The 26,020-nt window shown below is 44.5% G+C and overlaps 1 protein-coding gene across 1 annotated transcript in view; it reads right to left on the minus strand.

Moving 5' to 3' along the window:
- TMTC2 (transmembrane O-mannosyltransferase targeting cadherins 2) overlaps nt 1-25,304 on the minus strand; it is a 369,412-nt gene extending 344,108 nt beyond the window's left edge. The window contains exon 1 of the mRNA XM_029597087.1: nt 25,137-25,304. Within this exon, the coding sequence (XP_029452947.1) occupies nt 25,137-25,219 (83 nt within the window). The 5' untranslated portion in view covers nt 25,220-25,304. The remainder of the gene's footprint in view (nt 1-25,136) is intronic.
- Nucleotides 25,305-26,020: the final 716 nt, after the last annotated feature.

Below are 26,020 nucleotides of genomic sequence, written 5' to 3' on the forward strand. Positions count from 1 at the left end.
TCCTTCTCCAAGCTGAAGATCTTTAATCATTTTAGCCTTTCCTCATAAGGGAACCAGTCTCCCTTTATCATATTGATCGCCGTTCTCTGGAAACTTTTCCAGTTCTGCTATATCGTTTTTTGAGATGCAGTGACCAGATTGCATACAGTACTCTAGACGTAAGAGACCATGGCGCTATAAACAGGTAATAATATTCTCCGTTACTGTCCTAATTGCACAGCACACGGACTGGAGAATTTCGTTGACCACGATGACACAGATCTTTTTCCTAAGTGGTGAATCCTAATATGGAACCTAATATTAAGTAACTACAATTTTGATGGCTCTTCCTTATGTGCAATCCCTTTGCACTTGTGCACATGAAATTTCATCTGCCATTTTGATGCCGAGTCTCCTAGTCTCAATGTCCTCCCACAATTTATCACTATCCGCTTTTGATTTAACAACTCAAAATAATTTTGTGTCTGCAAATTTGATCACCTCATTCACTGTTCCCTTTTCCAGATCATTTACGAATATACTAAAAACCACTGATCCCAGTACAGATCCCTGGGGCACTCTACTATTTACTTCCCTACACTGAAAAAACTGACCATTTCGTCCTACCCTCTTTTTTTCCTATCTTTTAATCGGTTCACCATCCACAATAGGACATTGCTTCCAAACCCATGACTTTTTAATGTTATCAGGAGTCTCTTACAAAGGACTTTTGTCAAATACCTTCTGAAAATCCAAAAACATTACATCCACCAGCTCACCATTACCCACGTTTATTAACCCCTTCAAAAAAATGTAGTGGCTTGGAGAGGCAAGACTTCCCTTGGTTAAATTCCATGTTGGTTGGGTCCCACCAACACTGTCACTACATTAAACTGGTTACACTACAGACAAAGGAAAGTGGCAATTTATGGCTCAATATATAGTGAGACACTTGCACTTAAACCAATACACATGCAAAACTAGCCAGAGAAGGAAATGCGGTGCTCTTAACACACAAGGTCACCTCGCCACTGCTTTACCTATTTGAATGTGATCTGCTAACTGGGCAGAGCTCAGAAGCCCGCCAACCAGCTCCCTGCAGCAACATTCAACTCCTGGTTTTAAGTTGGAAGTGCTCAGAGCTCTCTGCAAGAGGGCCACGCTACACACTGTATTCTTCCAAGTGTACCAAGTGATGTGCGGAACCAGGTCATGAAGGCTCAAAAACAGACAGCACTTCCAGTACTCGACTTAGACAACGAGAGAGAAAACTGGGAAACAGAAAAAGGCCAGGCAGGATGGCTCTCTGAAAAACCATATGCTTAAAAATAAAAAAAAATTAAAAAAAAACAAAACAATGCAGCAAACATTGGAAAGAAGCCCTTTCATTATTTAGCAAGCCAAAACTTTCAGATACCAAAATTAGACCGACACTGCCAACAATAACTTTGCATCAACATTAAGCAAGAGATGCTGCCGAAGAGCTAACAAATATTTGGCAGCAAGAGAAGCTAATCAAAGCCACGGGAAAAGCCGCAACGGGTTTCTTTTTAATTATTTTTTCAAGTCATCATCCATTACGCTGAGAAGTTGTATTCTCCATCACCACAGAATACTATGGCAACAGACTTCTCTTGTCACCACTTTATCTGCTTTTTTTCCTTTTTTTTTTTTCTTTCCTTTAAAATGAGGCACACAAAAAAACTTGCAGTACAAAGCCTGAAAAAAAAAAATCTATTTTTTCTAATCAATGCAATGTGATCCAGAACCACCACCATCCACTATCCTTTAACTTCTCAAAATAATCAAGTCATTTTTTTTTCAGGCACCACGACAGTTTAAAGCCCCTTTTTAAAGGCACTTATTGTACAGTATCAGTAGTCTTTGCAAAGGCAACAGGAATTAAAATGCATTTAAAGAAGTCTGCAATCTCATTCTCCTTTTAAATCCAAGCTGGGAACTAGCGCAGAGATCCTCAGCAGTGTTCAGTGCAGATGCCATCTGAAGAAAAAACTCATTCATATACATTAGTATCTCCATTTGTGGATCGCTCCTCCCGAAAATCCCCAAAACAATTCTCAGACAATGTAGTCCAAACATTTAGGTACCTCTGGTCAAACCGAATGTTTAAATGAACCTCTCAGTGAACTGAAGCTGACACAGCCTCTGCATGGTATAATGTTAAAACATTGTTCTGCAATTTTTAAAACAAAATTACTATTTGCTGTTTCAATATTGAAAATAATTAATCAGTGAATTACATGCCAAAGTTTGGTAACTGTTCCAGTTGATGTCTGTTTAAAAAAAAAAAAAAAAAAAAGGAAGATTGAGAGGCAGTGGCATCATCTTCCAGTATGGGAGCTTAAGTCAATCGCTCCAACCAGTTGCTGTTTTAATTATAAATTTAAGTAAAATACAGCAGTTTCTGAAAAGTACCATTTGAGGCTTTGTGCCTGCGTTATTCCCGTTGTGATGGAGACCCGTCGAAAGATTGCCGATCCAAAAGCACTTCCCTGAGCATAGCAGCGTGTTGGAAAAGCACGCAAGGAGGTTGCGGGCCATGAGGGCGCAGGCCTTATCCGACTCTCAGGCTGATAGTGAGGCGGGGGCAGAAAGACAGATCAGCGGATCAGGCACTTACCCCGAGCTGAGCTGAAGGGCTGGTTTCGCAACCTCCGGCAGGACAAAGTCCGTTAAGAAGGAGATAACGGATTTTATGAACAGGATGCAGGGTGAGATGTCTTGAATTGTGCAGCCGGACAAAGAAAGTCAAGCAAAGACAGGAAGATTACGATCTGCAGGTAATAGAGGTGGTGAGTTCCATGTCTACTGTATTGGATAATCAAGCAGAACATTTTGGATATGATCGAGGATCTGGAGAACAGATCCAGGCAGAATAATAAACGCATCCGAAGCCTGCCTGAAGGTGCACAACATGAGGATGTGATTGCATATCTGCTCTACTTTACTGAATGATGGTAGCATTGTTTCAGATGATCTTCCTAAAATTAATATTGAACTGGCACAATGGGCCTTGAAGCCGCAAAAAGGAAATTTCCCTCAAGACATTGTGGCCTATTTGAAATATTTTCCAGTCAAGGAAAAAAAATCATGGGGGTGGCCAGGTCTCAAGGAACTGTGCTTTGGGAAGGTCATAAATTGACCATATTCAATGACCTGGCTGCACCATCATGGAGAGCTGAGAGATAACTGAGAAACTCAGAAGAAAATACAAGGTATCGCTGGACTTTTCCCTTTGGTCTAGCATTCACAGTAAATGGAGTCAGTTACAGAGTCAAGTCAGTTGTACCCAAGAAAGAGATAGTAATATCTATGGTGACCCAGCAAGCTTTTTCTAAGTGGAAAAGGGTATCTCCCGGAAAGAAATCATCCCAGACATGAATGAAGATTTTCAGGAGTGCCAATTCATGTGAACCTTTTCATTGAACAGTGAACTGTTTCCATGCGGCACGCAATGTCAGGGGAAAAATAGTTATTTTGCTTTCTGTTTTCTGAGTACATTTGAAGAAAAAAAAAGGGGGGGGGGTTTAGGTTGTTATTGCTAGATACGATTATGCTTTTGTAAATGGTATCTATACTGATATTTGAATTATTGCTCTGCATCTGGAAGAAGGGGCCATTATTCTATAGGGAGCTGTCAGACAGTTATGAGGTGGAGGTTGGGAGAGTTTAACCAGGGATGGGGGGTTTGGAAGGAGAGGAAATAGAGTGAGGAAAAAGTTGTATCTTTGTCAGAAGGGGCAGGAGGTTGAACTTTCTCCTATGGGAAAGGAGAGCGTGGGCAATCTATTGTTAATCAATTAAGAAAATTGTTTTTATAAATGTCTGGGTCTTAATACACCTAAGAGACAACTGTTATTTAAGGAAGTAGGTAGACGAAGGGCAGATTTGCCTTTATTCAGGAGACATTTTAGGAAAAATGAACACCTATTAAAGTACGAGAACTACACACAGATTGTTTTGTTTTGTTTTTCTTTTTATTGTCTCATGCTGAAGCTAGAATAAAGGAGTGGGGATTCTCTTGCATAGATCTTTGAATGCGCACATCAGGGAGGTACAAAGATAGAGAGTCTGTATATATATTCCTTCATGCAAATTTCGAAGACATGATATTATGTTGGCTAATATATGCCCCTAATCAGGATCAGGGTCTTTTCTTCGAATCCCTGACAAAACAGATGGTGGGATTTATTAACTGTCCAGTGATATCAGGAGATGATTTTAATCTGACTATACAACCCTCAATTGATAACTCCAGAATTTCTGGAGCTTCTCAAATAGAAGCAATTATTGTACTTACCTGATACATCTGTGTTGGTGGATAGTTGGAGATCTATGTTTCCCACTACAAAAGATTTTACTTTTTATTCCATTCTAAATAAATCTTATTCTTGTTTTGATATGTTATTTTGTTCGGCCACTTTAGTAGGAAAGCTTACACGGGTGTGAAAAGATGTGAGTGTGTGGTGTGATCATGCACCTATTTGGGCAGAGTTTTTTAATTTTAGTCCATTCCAACTGAGGAAATCCTGGAGACTGAATGGGGATGAGAATTTTTGTCAAAAAAAAAAATCAAACAAGAGATAAGATTATTTTGATTATAATGACAATGGAGAAGTTAATGAATGTGATTCTATGAGAAAAAGTAAAATGTGTTTTAAGGGGAAAGCTCATTATGTGGCTTTCCCAGAGGAAGAGGCAGGCACAACAGAAGGTGACAAATTTGAGGAACTCTATCAGATTTAGAGAAACAAAGAAAAGGAAACACCAAAGACATTGGCTAATTTGGAAAGGGCACGGGATCAACTGAAAAATGTAATGTGTAGCGAAATCAGGAGGTGGACCCCTGTTCCGAGGTAGAGTTGGTGCTACCCAAACGGACAGAGAACCCGTTAGGTCCCTACAGTCAGATGGCAAGGCTCGATGAGATAAGTGTTGAAAGAAGACTTCACCCTGGAAGCTCATGATCCTCCCAGGAGGAGCCTGTAGGGATCCAGCCGCTGGGACTTAAGGAACTCCCTGAAGACTAATGAAGGTCTGGATGCAGGCGCCTCCTGCAGGTCATGGATTCCAGATGGCTGGCACCTCCAGCTGGTTGTAGATAGTACGGGAGTAGAAGTCGAAGGATAGTCCAAAGTCTGTCCAAGGGTCGAAGTCCAGAGAGCAGTCCAAAGCCAGTCCAGGAGCAATACAGGAGAAGGGTCCAAAGCCAATCCAAAGTCAACGCCAGAAAATCACCACAGCCAAAGGTCAGGAGCCAAAGAATCAATCCAATGAAGAGGAGAAGTAGAAGTGGGATGAGGAACAGAGCGAGTCCAGGAACACAGGCACCGGAAACCAAGCACAGAGCCTCAATACCAAGGCAAGGTCTGAGGAGCAGACCTTGTCTTAAATACCCAAAGTGAGGGAGGAGTCTCTGGAGGGAGCCACGACAACTTCCTATCGTGACCCCTTTAAATCTTATCTTCAGCTGCACGTGCAGCTCTAAGGCAGCCAGGAAGGGGGGAGGAGTCATCCCAGCTGTGCTGGGCCCTGTGGCCGACCTAGCAGCGGCCATGGCCGTGGGGAGAACGCCGGATGAGTCTACCTGCTCCTGCAGGAGCCTCTAGACCAACCCAACGCCGTGGGTGAGTATTTGGTCCCGGCCGCTGACCGCCGTGGCCGGCGGCCATGACAGTTGACCCCGGTCACAGCTTGCCGCAGCCAGCAGCCATAACATAACGCTTGATCAAATTAATTATCAACTCACAAGGGATAAAGAAAGTTATTACAAGCAGAGAAATAAAATCTCAAGGCTTTTAGAATAGAAATTGAAGGAACAAATGGTATGAGTCTCATGTTTCATGGATAAAAACTAAGGAGGGGCATTTAGAACAGGACCCTAGTCGAATTATAAAAAGGTTTCAGGACCTTTATCACAAGGATGAGGCAATTAAAGATGAAGATATTGATGGGTGTTTGTCTGGGGTGCAGTTACCAAGCCTGAGTCTGGAACAAAAGATGTTAAATAAGATTTCGGGGGAGAGGTTGCCTTGATTATTAAAGGCTTAAAATTAGATAAATCTCCAGGCTTAGATGGCTACTCAGTGTGCTTTTATAAGCAATTTTCTCCTCAGTTGGAGATTTCACTTAGCAGATTATATAACTCACTGCTAATGGAAAGTGATGAGGATTATCAGTGCAGTTCCCTTTGGAGAAGGGGACGAGGCAGGGATGCCCTCTCTCTCCACGTCTCTTTGCCCTTGTTATAGAACCATTAGCAGAAATGATCAGAAATGTGGTTATTACGGGGGGGATTATGTTAGGCTATGTGGATTATAAAATTTCACTGTTTGAGGACAATGTCATGTTCACCTTGCCAGGTAATGACTTCCTTACCAATTTTGGTGCAGGAGCTCACATTGTATAGCAGAGCCTCAGGATTCAAGGTGAGTGAGCCCAAAATTCTCAAATTTGTCCATTCCCCAAGAGCTAGATAACCATCTATATGATAGTTTCCCTTTTAAATGGGTTTCAGATTATGTCAAATATTTAGGAAAAGAATTTGAGATCACTCAATTGGCTAATTTGAATTATTCCTGTCTAATGAAAAAATTAATGCAAGACCTGAATAAATGGGGCAAAATAATATTTCCTGGTTGAGAAGAATTGCCAGATTAAAAATGAATGCTCTGCCGAGGCTTTATCTTTTTCAGGTGCTTCCTGTGGATCTTCCCCGAGGGGTCCTTAAAAAGATTCAAGATAGATTTCTTAATTTTGTATAGCAGCAGAAATCACCTAGGATAGCTAGAGATATTATGTATTTACCCAAGGTGTGAAGGGTTGACAGTCCCACGTGTAGCATTATCAGATAGCACACAAAAGTTTGGGGAGGAAACAATAGGTAAATATTGAAGCATATTTAGTGCAAGGTGTGCCAATTGGAGTTTTACCTTGGTTGCATAAGAAAATTTTGAAATTTAAATATCCGTAATCCATTATGTGGACATTGCAGATTTAGAATTCTCTTAAAGATAAACTAATTTCTTAGGGTTTGCATTCTCTATTAATGCCAATAAAGTATAATGGAGATTTCCTGCCTGGAATGGAAGGTGCAAGATTATTTTTATGAGAAAGTAAGGGTCTCACTCACATGGGATAGCACCTGGAACCATGGGATTGGACAACTTTTACACATTTAAGGAGTAAATATAATTTAGTAGCAAGTGATTATTTTGCTTATTTTCAATTATGGTCTTATATGCATTGGGCCTTGGAATCAATATGGAAGGGTAATTTTAAGGAGTTACTACTCAAGGGATTTATTACACATTTACAAGAGATTGAGTTACCTGCCAGATGGCTTCCTTTCAAACATGAAAAGGAACGGGAAAAGGATTTAGGAATCACAGCTGAAGGTTGGGCAGATATCAGATGGCAAGCTCAGAAGACTTCTAGTGCAGCTTCTTTAACTGAAAATTCCTGTTTTCCTAGCTGTTTTTCCTAAAGTGTCAGATTTATGTTGGTGGGAGTGTGGGTTATGAGGGTCTATGGGTCATATTGGTAGTCTTGACCAGGGATTGTCCCCTTTTGGGATATGATTCAGATACTAATTAAGGACATTACTCAATTTATTTTGGACAGTGACCCTTTGGTTTTATTACTATCGGCCTGGTGGACAGGAGGACAGAGCATAAGAAATACTCGACATCCCAAATCCTTTTGGTGGCATGATGCAAAATAGCCACCCACTAGAAAAAGAATAGTCCTCCTAGCAAACTTTCAGTTTACGAAAGTCTTCTTCATATTTTTCAAACGGAAAAGCTGATAGCGCTTAAACGTAATACTGTTGGGAAGTATGAAAAAATTTGGAACTTTTTCAAGTTTGGGATAAAGACAAGTGTGCAGCTTTCCTGGCCTGTTGAAATTCAATAGAGGGGTGGGGGGTGGGGGAAGAGCTGGGGATTAGGTACAGTGCTTTACAAGGGTTTATGCAACGTAATATGGCTATTTGTGTTCTATATGATTGGAAAACTGTGTTTCTTTCATCAAAAATGTATTTTTAAAAAAAAATGGATTTGTTAATAAGGCCCAAAATGTTGACTGACCCTTTAGGACAGCGGTAGCCAACCTGTGGCTCAGGAGCCACATGTGGCCTGTTAATGTACAAAATGTGGCTCTTGCCCTCCTGTTGCCATAGCAACTAGGCAGCACGGCAGAAGAGGGGCTGGAGTAGGGAGCACATCATAACAGAGTATAGAAGAGCCAGATAACTTTCTGCTCCAGAAAATCCCACCCCCCGTTTCCTCAGGGGTTGACTGCCGGAAGGAGGGGGGGGGGGGGTGTCGCCTCCTCCCTGTCTTCCTGAAGTCAGCAGAAAATTAGGCCGTCTAGCACTTTATTCCTCCCCTGGGCCTATGCCGCCATTTATTCTGCAGCAGGTATGAAGGTCCCGGGGCTGAGGGGGAGGAAACCGAGGGCGCGAGAGAGAGGGCTGGCATAAAGGAGTTGCATGAGACCCATGTGGAAGTGGGTTTACATAACAACAGATGGGAGAAGAAAACCAAAAACGGTCCATCCAGTTTGCCCAGAAAGCTGTACGTGGTGGCAACTGCTGCTCTGTGCAGATCACCTCAGAGCCCTCTATCAAGGGCAGCAACGGCTGCTCCCTAAAGGTTTCCCCAAACCTTGTATTAAGGGCAGTAATATTTACAGTCAGAACAAAGCAACTATGAAACCCATGCATTTTTACAGGGTGACCAGCCGCCTTGATAATTCAAACAATGCTGCTTGAACGTGCTTTGGTTTTGGGCTTGGCAGGAGAAGCAGTCCTGTGCTCATTCCTAACCGTCTACGGATCAGTACCCCGAACAGTAAAAGTCAGGGCCCAGCGTTAACTGCCGTCTGAATCCAATGTGTGGAAAATAGCGTGGAGGGGGCACAAGAGAGCTAAGGATGGGGGCTAGGAGTCCATAAGAACAAGGGGAAAGGAAATAAAGGGTTGCAAGAAAACAAGAGGCTAAAGCACAAAAAATAGTGTCAGTGGGTCAGTGTGTGACAGAGCCAGATGTGGTGAACAGTGTGTGTGGGTGGATGGAAGGCTGGGAGACAGAACAACAGGAAGTGAAGGGGGAGGGAAGCAGTGAACAACAGGTAGTGAAGGGGGAGGGACAGAACAACAGGTAGTGAAGGGGGAGGGAAGCAGTGAACAACAGGTAGTGAAGGGGGAGGGACAGAACAACAGGTAGTGAAGGGGGAGGAAAGGGAGGGTGACAAAACTAGGAGGTGGTGAAGGGGGAGAGGGAAGGAGATATAGAGACAGATGGTGAAGTGGGAGAAAGAATGGGAGAGAATGATTCAGAGGTGTAGTGGGGGTGGAGGGGTGAGAGCAGAAATGGTCATTGAGAGAGGGGGGAGATTTGAAAAAGAGAGATACAGAGAGGTGATGGGAGAAGGGTGAGAGCCAGAAGGGGTGATGATGGAGGGTTATTAGAGAGCCAGAGAGGGTACTGGGAAAGGGAAAGAGGGCATTGGAGTCAGGGAGAGACAGAATAAGACAAAGAGGGAGGATTCTAGTGGTGGGGAGAGGGTATGGGAGAAAAATGTGTGGGAGGGCTGGAAGGAGAGATATGGGATAGGGCAGGGGGGAAAAAAAAAAAGAGCTTCAGGGGGGGATATTTGTTCTGGGTGGAAAAAGTAACACAAGAGGAAAGGTAAAAGGTTTGCTGATAGAGCCACTGAGCCTCCATCGTTCTTTTGTAGTTTGGAGAATATTTTACTGAGGCTGCCAAGAGAACAATAGGTGAAAAAGGGGGTGAAGGAGGATTTGAGAGGGACTGGTGAGGACAGTGCACAAAGACGTGCAGAGAGACTGTTTCAGCTTCTGTTCACTTAGAGTTACTGAAACATACAATTTGATGAAGGGTGCCTAAACTTTTGCAAACTATATTAAAATAAATGTACCATACAATAAGCACACGGCTCTGTAGAATTCCCCATAATGACAAGATGACAAATAAAACAAGCATAATAGCTCATCCTAACAACCCAAAATAGACCTCATCCATAACACACAACAATACTATCAGGCCTATCCTGTAAAGTGCGGCCGCGTTTACCCTGCTCCTAAGCCGTTTTTAACTTCGTTTTCGGCCGCGTTAGCCCTTCCTGCGATCCCGAATCCCCTTTAACCTACTCCTACCGCGGCCTAAATTCCCTGGGCAACCCCTTCCGCCCGCGGCATGCATATTGCATGCAAACGAGCGAATTAGCGCGATATTGCATGCAAACGAGCGAATTAGCTATTCACCTAGCATCCCGTAACCCGCGCCCCGACTAACGCTACCTTTCCCTGCTGTTTTGTCGCGCGTTTAACCTGCAAACTTACCGCCTACCCTGACCCAGGCGGTAGAGGCATGGGTAAGGGTAGGTGGAAAGCTTTCCCCCAGCCCCCGCTCACCTGCCCCCGCCGCGATCATGGGTGCCAGTCTCCGAGGCAGCCCCAGGCCTCTCCCCTGCTCCCGAAGCCAAAAAAAAAAGCGAAAAAAACGTTGCAGCCCCCCTCCGATGTCCGGACTGGGGCTGCCACGGAGACTGCAACGGCAAAGCGAATTTTCAGTGTCCCCCCTCCTCTCGGAGCAGGGCGCGAAAAGCCGCCTTGCTCCGGGAGGAGGGGGGACACTAGCAACGGTGCAGCAACGGCGAAGACAGCGCAGAAGCAACGGCGAAACGACTTTTCAGTGTCCCCCCTGCTCTCGGAGCAGGACGGAAAAGCCGCCTTGCTCCGGGAGGAGGGGGGACACTGACAGCGGCGAAGCAACGGCGAAGACAGCGGCGAAGCGACTTTTCAGTGTCCCCCCTCCTCTCGGAGCAGGGCGCGAAAAGCCGCCTTGCTCTGGGAGGAGGGGGGACACTGACAACGGCGAAGACAGCGGCGAAGCGACTTTTCAGTGTCCCCCCTCCTCTCGGAGCAGGGCGCGAAAAGCCGCCTTGCTCTGGGAGGAGGGGGGACACTGACAGCGACGAAGCTTTCCCCCAGCCCGGACACCGGCGAAGCCAGAAGACAGCGGCGGAGAAACGGCGAAACGACTTTTCAGTGTCCCCCCTCCTCTCGGAGCAGGGCGGAAAAGCCGCCTTGCTCCGAGAGGAGGGGGGACACTGACAGCGGCGAAGCAACTTACTTTTCTGAAGCCATCATCAGGAACACATGCGATCGTAGCTCCTCCCGATGAAGACAAAGATGGCCGCCTGCATGGGGAAAGCGTGCAATTGGCCGCTGAAGACGTGATGACGTCACGTCTTCAGCGGCCAATTGCACGCTTTCCCCGTGCAGGCGGCCATCTTTGTCTTCATCGGGAGGAGCTACGATCGCATGTGTTCCTGATGATGGCTTCAGAAAAGTAAGTTGCTTCGCCGCTGTCAGTGTCCCCCCTCCTCTCGGAGCAAGGCGGCTTTTCGCGCCCTGCTCCGAGAGGAGGGGGGACACTGAAAAGTTGCTTCGCCGCTGTCTTCGCCGTTGTCAGTGTCCCCCCTCCTCTCAGAGCAAGGCGGCTTTTCCGCCCTGCTCCGAGAGGAGGGGGGACACTGAAAAGTCATTTCGCCGTTTCTCCGCCGCTGTCTTCTGGCTTCGCCGGTGTCCGGGCTGGGGGAAAGCTTCGTCGCTGTCAGTGTCCCCCCTCCTCCCAGAGCAAGGTGGCTTTTTGCGCCCTGCTCCGAGAGGAGGGGGGACACTGACAAGTCGTTTCGCCGTTGCTTCTGCGCTGTCGCCGCCGTTGCTTCCTGGTATCTGTCATTTCAAATGACATTTGAAATGACAGATACCAGCGTGGCGTGAAGCCTTAGGCCCGCACACCCAGGATCCTGTATAGGCGCTTTATCCAGTATCCTGGTTGCGCAGGCCTAAGGCTTTTCGGACGCGGCTTACATTTACATATAATTAGGCTTCAGGATCGAGCGGTAGGTGAGCTGCACTGTGCGGGCGGTAACCGCGGGTGCCGTAGGCACTAACGCAGCTCTTCCTACCGCTCGGTACTGGATCACCATGTATGTTATTAATCCATCATAAGAACAAAATGGCATGCCTGAAGTAACCAAAGTACAATGGATTATAATGTGAGGCTACATATAAGCTGCCAAAGGTAAGGCAAAAGCGCCATACAAGTAGCATATGCTAGATCCCAAAAATATTCCTAAGAATAAATACATCCTCCAGGAACATACAATAAAAGTCTATTTAAAATGACTGTTTTTACTTCACGACTAAATTTCAAATCATTTTGTAGGCAAGTTTCCCTACATAAGTTATTCCTAGGGACCTTCAGCTTTTATTTCTCCCAGGGATTTATCAGTGTTTACTGCAAGTAGAACAAAAATGATATTTACCTAGAAAAATGGTTATTTCTTCCCACTGATCGCTCGCTTTTCTCTTCTTGTTGTAACAAATACTAACATTTCCAGAAAAACAAAATAAACTGAAACAAAGGTCTTTAGTTATTCCATAAAAGTGGAACAATTAATAAAAAGGATTTCTCCTCTCAACCAGCCAAGCTTCTGCCCTTGAGGGAATCCACAAAAAAAGGCATCTTGCAAAGATCTTAAGCAATTCACACGATCTCAAAGGTTCCTGACCTGCAGCATTCTTTTTGCTGGTCCAATTAAAGAGCACCACAAATTTCAGAGTCCTACTTTAATTCTCAAAAAAAAATCAATCCGAAGTTGATAAAAAGTCTAAAACATATCAAAAGCTTGTGTGTCCTCATTTACAGCTTTACCTAGGGGACCTGCAGCACCGTACATGCTGAAAGCAAATTGAAGAAAAGAACATTGGAGCTCTGTTTTGATTTAACACAACCTGGATATTTCCCCAGCTTTATGCCCTGGTTTACAAGTGATCTCGGGAAAAAAGACAGAACATTAGAATGCAAATGGAGGATGCGAGAACTCAATTCTAATCAGCCTCGCCATCAAAAAAACGTTGGTAGTCATCCAATATCATTGCCGTTGATATAATGCTGAGGTACCTGGCTTCAACGAGGTCACAGCTAAAGAATATGCACTGGTAACAAGAAAGTAACTGACAGACAGGTCCTTAAAATACTTCCTTGGGGTCGGCCCCATGCCATTGCCATGCAAAAGGATCCAAATCGATTACCAGACCAAGTATCTGTTCCCCAGGCCAACCAGAGCTGCTGGAAATGCCGGTCTTCAGGTCTACATTAGCCTCCAGAGGAAGCTGCAGTTTATGGCCCCTGGCCATGGACCATGACCACTGGGCAGGACTGGGAGAGGGATATAAAAATAGGTGGGAGAATTAAAAAAAAAAAAAAAACCCAAGGTAGGTGAATGAAAACTAAACAGCTCTGTAGCCCAACAGGCTGGTTCTGATTCAGCTGGAAGCCCAAAAGCATAAGCGCAAGCTGCTGGGCTTCCAAGTAGATAGGACCCTTATTTTAGCCACATGTCATCAGGATGGATGTGTTACTATATAGATACTGGAATATGATTGCATCTATTATAATTCCTTTTAGTAGTCAAAACAGTGTTACAATTAGTCACAAGGATGTGCAGTGAGTGGTTTGCTCTTATTCAATGATATTTAATGTTCTCTAGATGTCTTTGTATGTGCCTGACAATCTGTCTTGCTTACACCGCTGCTCTAACTGAGCTCATAAAGTCAGTTTAAGTGTGCTTTATATTACCATGAGTGACTCAAGGTGGCTGATAGACCATAAATAAATAAAATAATGCAACTTTCAAAAGCACGCATCACTATTTACCTGTATGGTCAAAACAGTGAGCCCTAGGGAAAGTACACTTGTACTGTTAACAGCAATGAGCTGCGGATTAGAAATTGTCTGCGCTCATTTGCATTAGTGACATCTGGAAATGTAAATGATACAGTCAACGAAGTAGACTGCAGAAAATGTCCATAACTTGTGCTTTTGAATCACTTCACATGTATTCATCGATCCAGTCAATCCTATACATTTGATCATAAAGTCAATTTAAATAGCAGCACAGTGTAAATGTAAATGTCACATAAAATAGCTTCTCACAGTTCATTAGAAAGATGTTCTATGAAAAATGCACACATAAGTAATGTCATACTACCAGTAAAATGAACTGAACTCAGTATGCAGATAAAATAGAAAATAATGCATTATCCCGGTCCCAAGGGGACCTCAATCTAGGTTCTTCCTCTAGGCACCAATCAAAATCATCCTGTTTTGTCACTTGTTTCACTCTTATTCGTTGTTGCTACTTATTTTCTTTTTTCTTTTGCTTTTATTTTTTAGTTTAGTTTTGTTTTTTTTTGTTTTTTTAATTCTTGGGGGGCGGGGCCTGAATTTTAGTCACCTAAGTGACCTAGCTCCCAGGAGTTTTCCAGCCCTGATCATAAATAAGGTGTCTTGTGCAACATACCCTTTTAACTTGTGACCTTGGCAGCTGTGAAGAGTAGCATCACTATAGACACACATGAAAGAAAGACAAAATGCTACTAGGAAATAAAAGGATTAGTGTATTAAAGCAGATGAAATGCTAAGGGAAATAGTTTAAAAAAAAACAAAAAAAACCAGGACTAATAATCTTAACTTGTAATTTATATTTTAATTTTCTAAAGCATGTTGGCTGTCACTTTTTCAATCAAAGGAGATTAGAGTAAAAATGGATTTGCAAATGAAGTAGGTTGAATGCTGCCATAACTTGCAACAGGGAAAACTGGCCAAGTCTACAAATTACACTGTAAGAAAGTCATGTTGTAATGAAGAGACATTCTGACATGTCAAGCTAACACCTGAAGTCAGCGCAAGCCACACTAGCCGGGACCGAGAGAGGTGGGCTTCAAATGCCTCTCCCTACCACTGCCCGCTGGCCTTTCAGAAAACAAGAGATTCACAAGGCCTAAACCTTCACTCTTGAAGACGACCCAATTCGTATCTCCAGAACCCCCAGCTCACAAGCAGGAGAGCTGCAATGCAGTAATGGCTAGGGGATGGGAGCAGTGTGGGACAATGAGAAACAACCAAAATATGCAGATTATGGTTATAAGGCTCCTCACAAGTCACAGCCTCCACCTCCAACACAAGTTCAGAGAAGAGGACTGGAACATGTTTAGGTAAACACTGCAACTAGCCCTACAATTTTTTTTAATGGATTTGTTATTCTTTAAAATATGAATATGATTGTTGGAAGAAATGAGCCATAAAAGCAAGTTACCAATTCCAGCCACCTACGTCCTCTTAGCTGTAACTAAAGAATGTGCCTAAATAAACCAAAGCCGTAATACCAATACAAACATCTCAAAAGGCCATGAGAGCAGGAGGATAAGGGCTTTGGCACAGCCAAATAAATCTGCAAGGAAAAACTGCATCCACCGATCTGGTTTCATCCGAACAAAATTCTGCCTTCCAGCAGCATAAAATATCACCTACTACTCTGCAAAAGCAAAAACTTCCATCCTGTGTATGTATGTATAGCAGTAACTGAATTTGTAGTTTTCCAAAAAAAAAAACATATACTAAAATCTTTTTCTGGTAGCATTCCACCAATTGTGAATGGTGCACTGCCCGAGGAAGAGAGGAAGGCCAGGGTCTGTGACAGAGGCACTGACCACTTCTCAGCCAAGATTAGGTATAAGATCATGAGCTGAGTACAGTTCCCTCCTTGGTCTTTTGGCGAAGACTGAGAACTGTAAAATATTGGGGGAAGCTTTGTAAATATTAATAATGCTTCAGAGGAGGAGCACTGCAGCACTGAGTATGCCGATATAAAGCAATGAAAGTAGCACAAATAAATGGGTCCAGTTTATAGAAAGAAGCCTGCCCTGAAAGCCCCACTTTAAAGAAGACCTTTACAACGTCACCCTCTACAGCTCACATATAGGGGGGCGCAGAGTCAATTCGTTTCAGTTCGTTCTTTTGTTTCATAGGTCACAGTCATTTGCCAGGTACGCCTCAGATGAAAAAAAAAAAGTATTTTCTTTCTTCATTTCACACTAAAATCAATGGGGGAAGTAATCCATAGGCCCCACTGACTTCAATGTAAAAGAAAAAAAAAAAAACAGGACAAGTGCCAGCGCCTAGATCTAGATTCCATACCATCGCCAAGGCCCAGATCCAACATCAGGGTCCGGTCCCATCGCTGAGAACCGGGCCTAGGTCCAGGCCCACACCCACTGCTTGGCCCCATCCCCGAGGCCCAGACTTCGTCCAAGACTCGACGCTAGGTCCTGCCCAAAGTCCAGGCTCAGCAGAGGACCAGGCCTTGCGCCCGAGCACACCACATTGACGCCACTGCAGCACCTTCCTCCTGAGCAAGACAGCACCGTTGTGATTAAGGCCACTGAAATGTATGGCCGTGCATCAAAATGGCGCCGTCTGCCATGAGAGGAAGGTGCCACGGTGTTGTGCGCTTTGAGCAGGTGGCGTCAACTTTAGTCAATGGAAGAAGATGGCAGAATGCCCAGGTCATGGGTTTCTGGGCCTAGGCCCCAGTCCAGGACTTGGCAACGAAACCCAGCCTCAGACCGGCCCTCTGTGATGGGACCTAGGAGAGACTGGTCCCACCAGAGGCTTTTTTTTTTTTTTTTTTTAAATTGCACAAATAAGAAACTACCCAAAAAATTCTCAGGTATTTTTGCCGGAGGCTATTTTAGGTCCGTTTCATTGATAAACTGAAAATGGCATCATTTGTCACATTCTCCTCATTTGTTTAAAACAAATGTACATCCCTAGCTCACAAAGTTGTGCATTACAAAGATTATAAACTATAGAGAGGCACAATAACTGTATGTTGCTGTGGATACGTACAGTAAAACCTGTAAAGAGTTCCTTAGATTTTGATTTAGCAGCTTTCCTTGACATTATTCACATCTCAGGTAGGTACACAGTACTAGGTCTGAGCGAATTTTCAAAGGTTTAGATTACGTCATCCTAAAGCCCAGGCTGCTCCCCAAGTCATAAGCAGAATGACACAGAAACCTCGAAGTTTCAAAACCTCACATTCTTTACCAGGCTACAGTCTTTCAAATTTAAGCAGAGTATTTGCCGAATGTTATCAGAAGGGATGCTGCAATGTTTGAAATTCAACAGCTGGGAGAAAGAAAAAAAAAAAAAAACTTCCCCAAGAAAAATTCCTCCATAACTCTCAGGTGTGATTAATGAAATCACAAACATCTGAGTACGTTCATTTACTTTCACGACACTGCAGGAGTTAGGCTCCGATTCCAAGATTACATTTGCATCTCTCTTGTGAAAATAAGCACATCTAAAATCTCTCACCCTCTTTAGTATTAGAGCAGACTTCTGCACATAAACCAGTTTTTCTGACACAGGGGCACGAGGATACCTCCAGCTCTGAGGATTCTCCATGACCTGCTGCTATGTGCTCAAGGGTATCACGGCATGCTCTCTTCCAGCTCATCATCCAATCTGAGCAGGCAACGATCTGCCTCCAACCCTATGATGCAGCTCCCCCAAGGTAGAAATCAAACCCCTAACGTGCTTTAGCCATGCTGCTTCCTCATGCCACCCAAACCAAATAATCAAAATCTGACAGGTTACAAGCTATGCGCTCAAAGGATTATCATCCATTAAATTTTGACCAAGGCAGTGTTCTTAAAAAACTGCATTAAAAGCCATGAAAATCAATTTCGATTTAAAAACTTCAACTTTCTAATACTGGGCTATTAAAAAAATGCTCGCACATCATCAAGGTTCCACAATTCATTACAGCCGAGTACATCCACAGCAGGTCAGATCAGCAGCAGGGCTGGATACCCAACATGCACGTTTAGACCAGAGGAGGCTTGTTCCAAAGTGGAGACAACGTGTGTGCCACAATGAATGCTGCTCACGACTTGGTCTAGAAATCTCTGGACACTTCAGAATTGCTCATGCATCACCTCTGCTGGGTTTGAAATGCATTCTCTCTCCAGTTTCAGGCTCATCTGAGAGGTTAAATGAGGACTGCACTATCCATAGGGATACCCATTCACTTACTCAACCGAAAGGTTGTAAACAAACCATAAATAACCTCATGCCTATTAGTGTAGTTCAAGTATTTATGAATACTGGATTTTGCTACACACAGCTGCACACCATGGTCCATTTTTTTTTCAAGCTGGTGTTTAACTACTCTGTACAGGGTAATTCCACGTAGGCACAAAACACAAGATTACAAATTCAATTCACTTACACAAGTTCAACTTGACACCTGGATAAAGGACAAAAGTTTGCACATATCTTAAGAAATTCTTAAACTGGATCTAATCAAATGGTATCGCAACCAGCCCAGTTCAGTTCCCCTTCTGTTGTTATCCCAAACTGCAAGTGTGATGAAGTGAATAAGACTTGCTGAAGAATGAGCCTCCCTTTACTTTTACATGCAGTGCACTGCCATGCACTGGGCATCACAAAAGCGCAGACAATGTTTACAGAACTTCAGATCAAGAAGGCAGCCCTGGTTATCTTCAAATAAATCTCAGCTTACCTCCCCCCTGTGTCACCTTCAACCATAAACAGGGGCAAACTCTAGATCAACATGCAATAGACCTCAGCAAAACAATCCAAGGTTCTTTCCTGCGTATCTCACACCTTTCATGTGCTCTCTGATTAATGCACAGCCTGAGAATGCCAGTGCTGAAAATGGGTAGCAGGCAGAGCTACAATTGGCCATCTGTTATCATATCTATCATGGAGTCAGCTAGTTTTACCATTATAGAGTCAAAGGAGCTTCTGTTTAGGAGGGGGATAAATGCTTTTATGCCCAGGAAAGGGACACAATATTTCCATCTTCCTCGTTTCTCGACCCTGGCTGTTCTGCGCACACACACACACTCTACTTGAAAGAGGAAACCTGCAGATCATTTTGTTGCTAACAAACTTGTCCTCACAGAATTCTTTGATCTGAAATGATTCTCAATTACAGACATTTCAACAGTCTGTAAATTTAATTAAAGAACAATTGCCAAGTAAATAAAAATTGTTTTCCACATATGCCAATAGAACCGTTAATTGAAAATGATCTTCTCTCTCTCCTATACCCAAACTGCACACGCTAATTTAAAAATGTGTAGAAAGTATACACAGTTTATTTTCAAGTTAATTTTGCTTATCTTCAGATTGCAAATGTAACAAGATATTTTAAAAAAGAACTCTAAACTGTGGCTGGTCCGATGCTTCAGTGGCAAAGCTGCATGCTGCCATGCGAGAGACCAGAGTTCAAAATCCATGCCTGGCTTCGACTCCCCAGTCTGACTGGGGCAAGGGATGCTGCAGAGGCAAAGTTCACAAACCCTAAACAGAAGAGGAAACCTCAGCCATCACACACAATGGCAACCCTTAGGGTCCAGACCTAGGTAAGCACACGTATCAGGTTCTGGAGGGAGCCCCCCGTCTGTGACCCCTGGTTATGGACTACTGCTGTGATGGCCAAACTCAATGAGAGTAGAGAAAAGGTTAAAAAAAAAAAAAACCCTGGGGGTGGAGTGGGAGTGAAAAGAGAACCTGGATTGCTAAAAGTGAATGCTGAAGTCACCACAGTCCAAGAGAAGCCGATTCTGACTGATCTGGAAACTTGACCAAAAATGAGTCTGCAGGTGCCCAGCATACTATTAAACAACAATGATTACTTGATAGATATGCCACATAATAACTGAAAGCAATGCTAACCTCACAAACAAGGCTGCAAGGTTAATAGCTAAATAATGTGATACTTTAAGCATCACAGGAGAAACCGCTGCCCTTTCAATAAGCCAATTCTACTGCAGGCTGGCGGCTGAATGTCACCCAAGTCAGCTATAAGTGGACAGTCTGCTTGATTACAGATCAGCTGGTTTGTTTTGTAAAGAACCAATAGGAAGTGCCTAGAAATGACAATATTTTAAGCTGCAGCCTATCTTCAAAATATGTCTTCCTCCACAAAATCAGGGAATTGAGACTCACTGCCAACTTTATAATCTTTTAAAATAAACCTGCAAAACTTGTATTAAAGCGTAGGAGGGCTGTGGAAAGATGGGGGAAAAAAAAAAGCTTTGGAAATTTTTGTCAAACACTGGAGTCTGAAAGGTTGCAAACGTTATGTTGACTGAAAGCTCAAGGAGAGGCTAGCACTGAAAATTAAGTACAGATGACAAGACAAAGGGCCTATTAAACCACAAACGTAAATTAATAATCACAAAAGCATTAATATACGGCCCAAGCAAGCAACAGATGGCAAGCAATTTTCCCCAAGTACTCACTCGTTTCCTGCACTACATGTATTTGGGTCACTTGCTAGATTAATTCTCATGTGGCCTAAAAGACTTACCATGTACCAGCACAGAGGACTGACCTAGTTCTAATGTGTACAACAGTTCTGTTTCTATCCCCGAGCCCTCTGATTTTCAAAATATTCACTAAAACGCAGGGGACAGGAGCAGATTTCCGGAAGAGAGTTTTCATTCTGTGATTATCCACTTCAGAAAAGTTAAACATCTCTTGCACATCCATAAGAGCACTACACAGACAAATCAACTCCGCCTCATCCTACATAATATACTGAGCAGCTGGCACAGTTTAAAAAAAAAAATCCACAACAATAAGTAACCAAATGTCACGTCCTGAGCACAAACTGGAATGTTAATTTCCAAAAGAAAGCCTGATAAAACATCTCTAGCGAAAAGATCCTACCATTTGAACATAGGTACAAAATATAAAGATATTAAAATCTTAGAGGATTTTTCTGGAACACTCAAAAATGTATCAAAGACATTAACTTATAAAAAGGCTAACTGACCACAGCTGTCTTCATTTTATACAAAATGTCAATGGCCAACTGCAAAGAAGTGAAGGGAAATTCAGGAATAGACTAGGGTCCAAGGCATTACATCAAGAATGAAATTGGGCAGACTAGGTGGACCTATCAGCCCTCATATTCTGTGTTTCTCTAACCAGACAAGACAGCACTCACTATGATCTCTAAGTGTGCCGTCAGCGCATTGTACTGGCGGATAAAACCACGGAACACAATGTTAGTAACACACACAGGTCCTTTATGTGAAGGAGCTACAGCACCAACTGAGGCATAAGAGCCCCCAAGACTGAAACATCTCTCTGAGCATCTGGGCAAGCAAGTTGAACACTGCTGGGGACAAAGTTCCCTGCAGCCTTCTATATCTTAAGTGCCTGAAGCATCAGATCTCCCACACCACAGCCATGTTTCTCATGTATAAGCCTACAATTCAGGGAACACACACACACACTACTAACTTAAAAAGTTGAATCTTAGCAGGTATAACAGAAATAAAACTAAATTCAAAAGCCAGGCTGACAAATTAAGCAGTTACAGTGGCAGGGAATATTTCACTGCTGTAAGAGACTGTGAAACCAGTGAGGCTGTGGTCGGGTGAAGCCTAAAAGGCAATCTCCAGACTATTCCAACAGAGGGCAGGATTGGACATCGCAATTAAACAAGAGAAACGTTGTGTGGTTGCTATAATAGAAACCAACTGATCTAATTTGTTGGTAAGTACTCGATTAATGGTAGCTTTACAAAGTAGTCCAAATATGCTAAAAATGGAAAAGAGGTGAAAAAAAATAAAGATGTTGCCATGCTGCTTTTTCCAAGCTAACATGATCTTGCCCAGCAATAATCTTGGACTGTCGAAAGGTCACCAAAATCCTAAACCCACCCCCCAACCCCCCCTCCCCCCGCATCTCACTTTCACTAAGGGTTTTTTCCCATAGACAAAAAAAAAAGGGAGAAAAGCCTTAATGAACCCGGCCCTTGGTTTGCAAATCATTGCATTCAAGCTTTTAAGTACATTCCCATACGGACACAAGTAAAAACTAGATAGTATAATAAAGCATGTAAGGCTTGCGCTTAATATTTCTACGTGCAAGCTTTCCAACAGGATCCCCCTTCAGCAATGTAGAGAAATAAAGAATTTCCAAGGAAAGAACCATAAAATGCCCTATCTGTCTTGGGAGAACACTGCCAAGCTTAAGCTTCCTCACAAAAAACAAACCCGTGCACCTGCTTCCTCTTCCAGACACTAAAGTCATCTTTCTCTTGGGGGATTTCATTCACAAAAAGATGGCAACAATGTGCTTTGGGGTTCTTGCAATATACACTGTGGACATCCAATTCTGAAGGCTGGCGACCGAAGCAGCTTCTCAGTAGGCTTTGCTGTGTATATATAGTGCTTTCAACACAGGACAACTGTGGGAGACATTCAGGTCATACTGTAAAAAGGAAACATGACCGAGGACCTGCACAACCATTTAAATCCATTTTGTTACAGAGCTGCCACTACACTAAAAATCATGCACCATCCCCAACGGTCGTGCTTGGAAAGCCCACGCAACATTACATCCAAACAAACAAACAAACAAACAAAAAGCTTAATCTCAAACAACTCGCGCGATGACGTGATCGGTTCTCTTTTAACTTGGTTATATTTTCTTAAAAGGCTCTTTTAGTATGAGTTTCAGAGAGAGAGAGAGAGAGAGAGGAAGGAAAGTTAGCCACAAGGGAGCTGAGGGAAAAACTGCTTCAAACAAACAAACTTTGTACTTCTGAAGTAGAGAAATAATCATTTTGAAATGTCAGACATTTACATAGCAGTGGAAGCCAAACCTGGGAGAAAATTCCCTCAGGCATTTGAAACCTTTAAGTCCACTATAGTCTCAAAAAAAAAAAGTTAAAATACTTCGACTCTTCAGATCAATAAAAAAAGAACAAAGATTACACGGAAATTAAATATTCACAAGCATCTTCAAGATAGGCGGCAAGGGTTAAATTAACAGGAATAAGCTTAAATTTTGGAGGCTATCTTGCAGACACAGGACCGTGACCAACAGAAATCTAAGGAAGTCAGCTCCCTCTACAGAAAAACCTGTACAGAAGCAACGCATCTCCCGAAGGCAAAAAGCATGCCATTTCAGCAGATTTCCCCTAAAGGAATAGCATCCTCTCACTGGAACACTCAGCCTAAGCTTTCTGAAGGTGACGTGAAATCGCATAGCGAACACCCAAATGGCAAACGAAACTAGAGCACCCTGTTTTGTGATGAATGAGTGGTTTCATAATTTTAAAAGGATAACGGTGGAATTTAAGTAGGCTAAATGTCCTCAGATGTCCATGGTTTCTCATGTTGAAATAAATGTTTTGGGTTTTTTGTTTGTTTTTTTTTAATAGGAGCTGCTTGATTTTTAAATGTGTACACCTAGACAATGATCTGCCAATGCAAATGACATATAGTGGGCAAAAAGTACTAGGAAGCAACCGGGAGCTCATCTTCCCATCACGAATGGCAAACAGAGTACAACTTAACAGAAGGCTAAAATAAAAACTGATTTAGGTAGAGACAAGCAGTCTCCCAACACAAAACTACTCACACAGCCTAACACAGCAATTTAAGAAGTCTCAAAAAACATGTATTTTAAAAATTGTTATCCTAACAAAACATAGAACCGCTATCCAGCTATTTTGCTGGCTCTCTCTGATATTTTCTTTCCATGGACTTGTAAACTACACAGCATTCCCTATCTACTTCAGTCAAAGCCACTACAAATCCTTTCACCGGACTCCCAGATCTCTGACAGCACGGAAGTAAAAGTTAGTATATAAATAAATAAATAAAACACACGCACAAAAGAAGCCAAGTGGTACTGTTTGGGGGGGGGGGGGGTGTTTGTTTTGTAACTTAATAGATTTCTTGCCTAGCTTTCGGCAGCTAACACTGCCTTCTCCAGGTGCTGTCGAGCGGAATGACACAGCAGCCAGGACCATCCTCCGTCCGAAAGTGCGACCATAACGTGAGCCGGCAAGGGGAGCTTTGGGAACGGGACTGCTTTTCCGCAAGCCTGCGCGAGCGCTTCCAGCCCCGCGCGAGGCTCTCACGCCTCCACCGCCGCGCGCTTAGTCCGTAAGGTGCCACCCCCGCCTTTTCTTTTCCTAGCACCACGGACACTTTCTGATTTCTTTTTTTTTTCTCTTCTTCTTCTTCTTCTTTCTTCCTCCCCACCGGCGTGCAAAATGTACAGGGCTCTCCGAGGAGCGAGACAGGAGGCTCACTTCCGACAGCAGCAAGTCAGAGGTGTTTTATTATTTCACTTCCAAGTTTGCAGGGTTGGTTGGTGTTTTTTTTTTTACTCACTTTCTTTCAGCAGAAGCAGCTATAAAACAAGATCTTCCCATCAGAGCAGCGTCGGAAAACAGAATTTAGAGGCACAAGTCAGAAGGATCATCCTTTCTCGCGGCCGTTCATCAGCCGGGGAGGGAGGGAGGGGGGGAAGGATTTACCTTCCCTCAGCGAAGCGGTTCACCGGGTTCCGGGCGGCGGCTGCTGCTGCCTCGCCCCCCAGGGGACCCATGCACTTGCCACGGCGGAGGAAGCCGCTGAAAGGCTGTCAGAGTAAATCTCGGCTCACTTTTTGGATGGTTTCGTTTCAATGGAGCATGAAAACACCCCGGGACGGCTAATAAGTTTAGCCAGGCGTGCCGTTCCCCCTAATATATTTTAATTATGCATCGCCTTTTTTTTATTATTATTGTAATCAGATTAAGTCACCGGAAAAGGCGCAAATTGGAATTTTCCCCAGCGGCTAATAGAGCTTTTCAGTAGTTTCCAAACAGGCGCACATTTTGGGGAGCGGGGAGGCGAAAGCGAGGTAGGGACATCAGCACAACTGTGACATTTCCCAGAAATCGATGCCGTTTCTTGGACAACGTAGTTCAGGTCACATTAGGCGGCCAAAAGGAAAGAAAGGCAAATATAACTTAAACCTGCCAACTCTGATCAGGAAGGGATGGACGGAACGCTCCATGATCTGTTTCTGTACAGCGCCGCGTACATTCGGCATGCACCATACAAACCGTGATGATCATCTTCTTACGATTCTTAATTCATCAGAGAGGGGCAAAGCTGCCCAACATGCCACACCAATCCCGACTCCTGCTCCCACCCTGAGCCAGGCTTTTACAGCCGTGTCCTGGAAAGTTCCCAGGAAGAGCCCCCGGAGCGCCCTGTCCCCCCCCCCCCCTCTCCCTAGGGTGTGGGAGTGATGGGGGGGGGGAATTTCTTTGCACGCCCTAAGAACCCCGGTGCACGCCGCAAACTGCCCGGCGGAGGAGGGGAAGGGGGCGCGTGCAGGCGGCCAGAGCCGGCTCCTTACCTGTCATCGTAGCAGAAGTCGGCGCCCAGGCTGTTGAGATAAAGGACGAGCCCCAGGGCGCTGCACAGCGACTCGGCGAGCATCTCTGAGGCCGCTCCGGGCTCGGCTCCTCCCGCGCTGCCTCTCTTCCTTTCTCTCTCTCTCTCTCTGCGCCCCCCCCACCCCTCCCCAGCCCCCCCGCTACCCTGGTTGCCCTACCCCATGGCAGCAGTGCAGGCGGCGGAGAGAGAGAGAGACGGGCAGGGCACCCCGGGGCTGCTCCGGCTCGCGCTGCTGGTGCTCGTGCAGGGGCTGCCGCTGCTGCCGCCGCCCCCCCGTCCCTGCCGCTCCGCGAGTGACCGAGCCCAGCCGCAGCGCCCGCGTGCAGCTCCCGGCCCGCCGAGCGCGCATGTGCACGCGGCACCTCCCCTCGGCCCTGGGCTCCTCCTCCTAGGGAGCCACAGGCGCGCGCACGAGGCATCTGTGCCTCCCGCCCTCGTGCGAACGCTTACCCTTCTCTCTCTCCTCATCCTCCGGCGTCTCCCTCCTTCCTCTCCTACCCTTTCCTTCAGTCTCGCCCCTTCTCATCCTTTCCTTTCTCCCCCCTCCCACTCTCTCTTTCCTTCTCCTTTTTCCCTGAGCAGGGGGCAGTCGCGCTGCTTCTTTCACTCTCACTTTAACTTTGAAAACCTGGGGCAGAAACACATTTAAGCTGGACTGGATCCCAGGGCTTGGAAGTTGGAGAACATTTGCTTCTCCCTCATATTTCTGTATTTTATTGCGTTTTGCAGCCGGCAGAGCACAGCTAAACCAACAAAGGAGGCCCTGCCTCTCGAGGCATGGGCCGTATAACTGGGCAGACGTGCGGCAGGCAAGGGGGAGGGGGGCACAGCCTAGGTGCGGAC

Source organism: Rhinatrema bivittatum, chromosome 4, assembly GCF_901001135.1.
Source record: "Rhinatrema bivittatum chromosome 4, aRhiBiv1.1, whole genome shotgun sequence".
NCBI classification, from domain to species: domain Eukaryota; kingdom Metazoa; phylum Chordata; class Amphibia; order Gymnophiona; family Rhinatrematidae; genus Rhinatrema; species Rhinatrema bivittatum.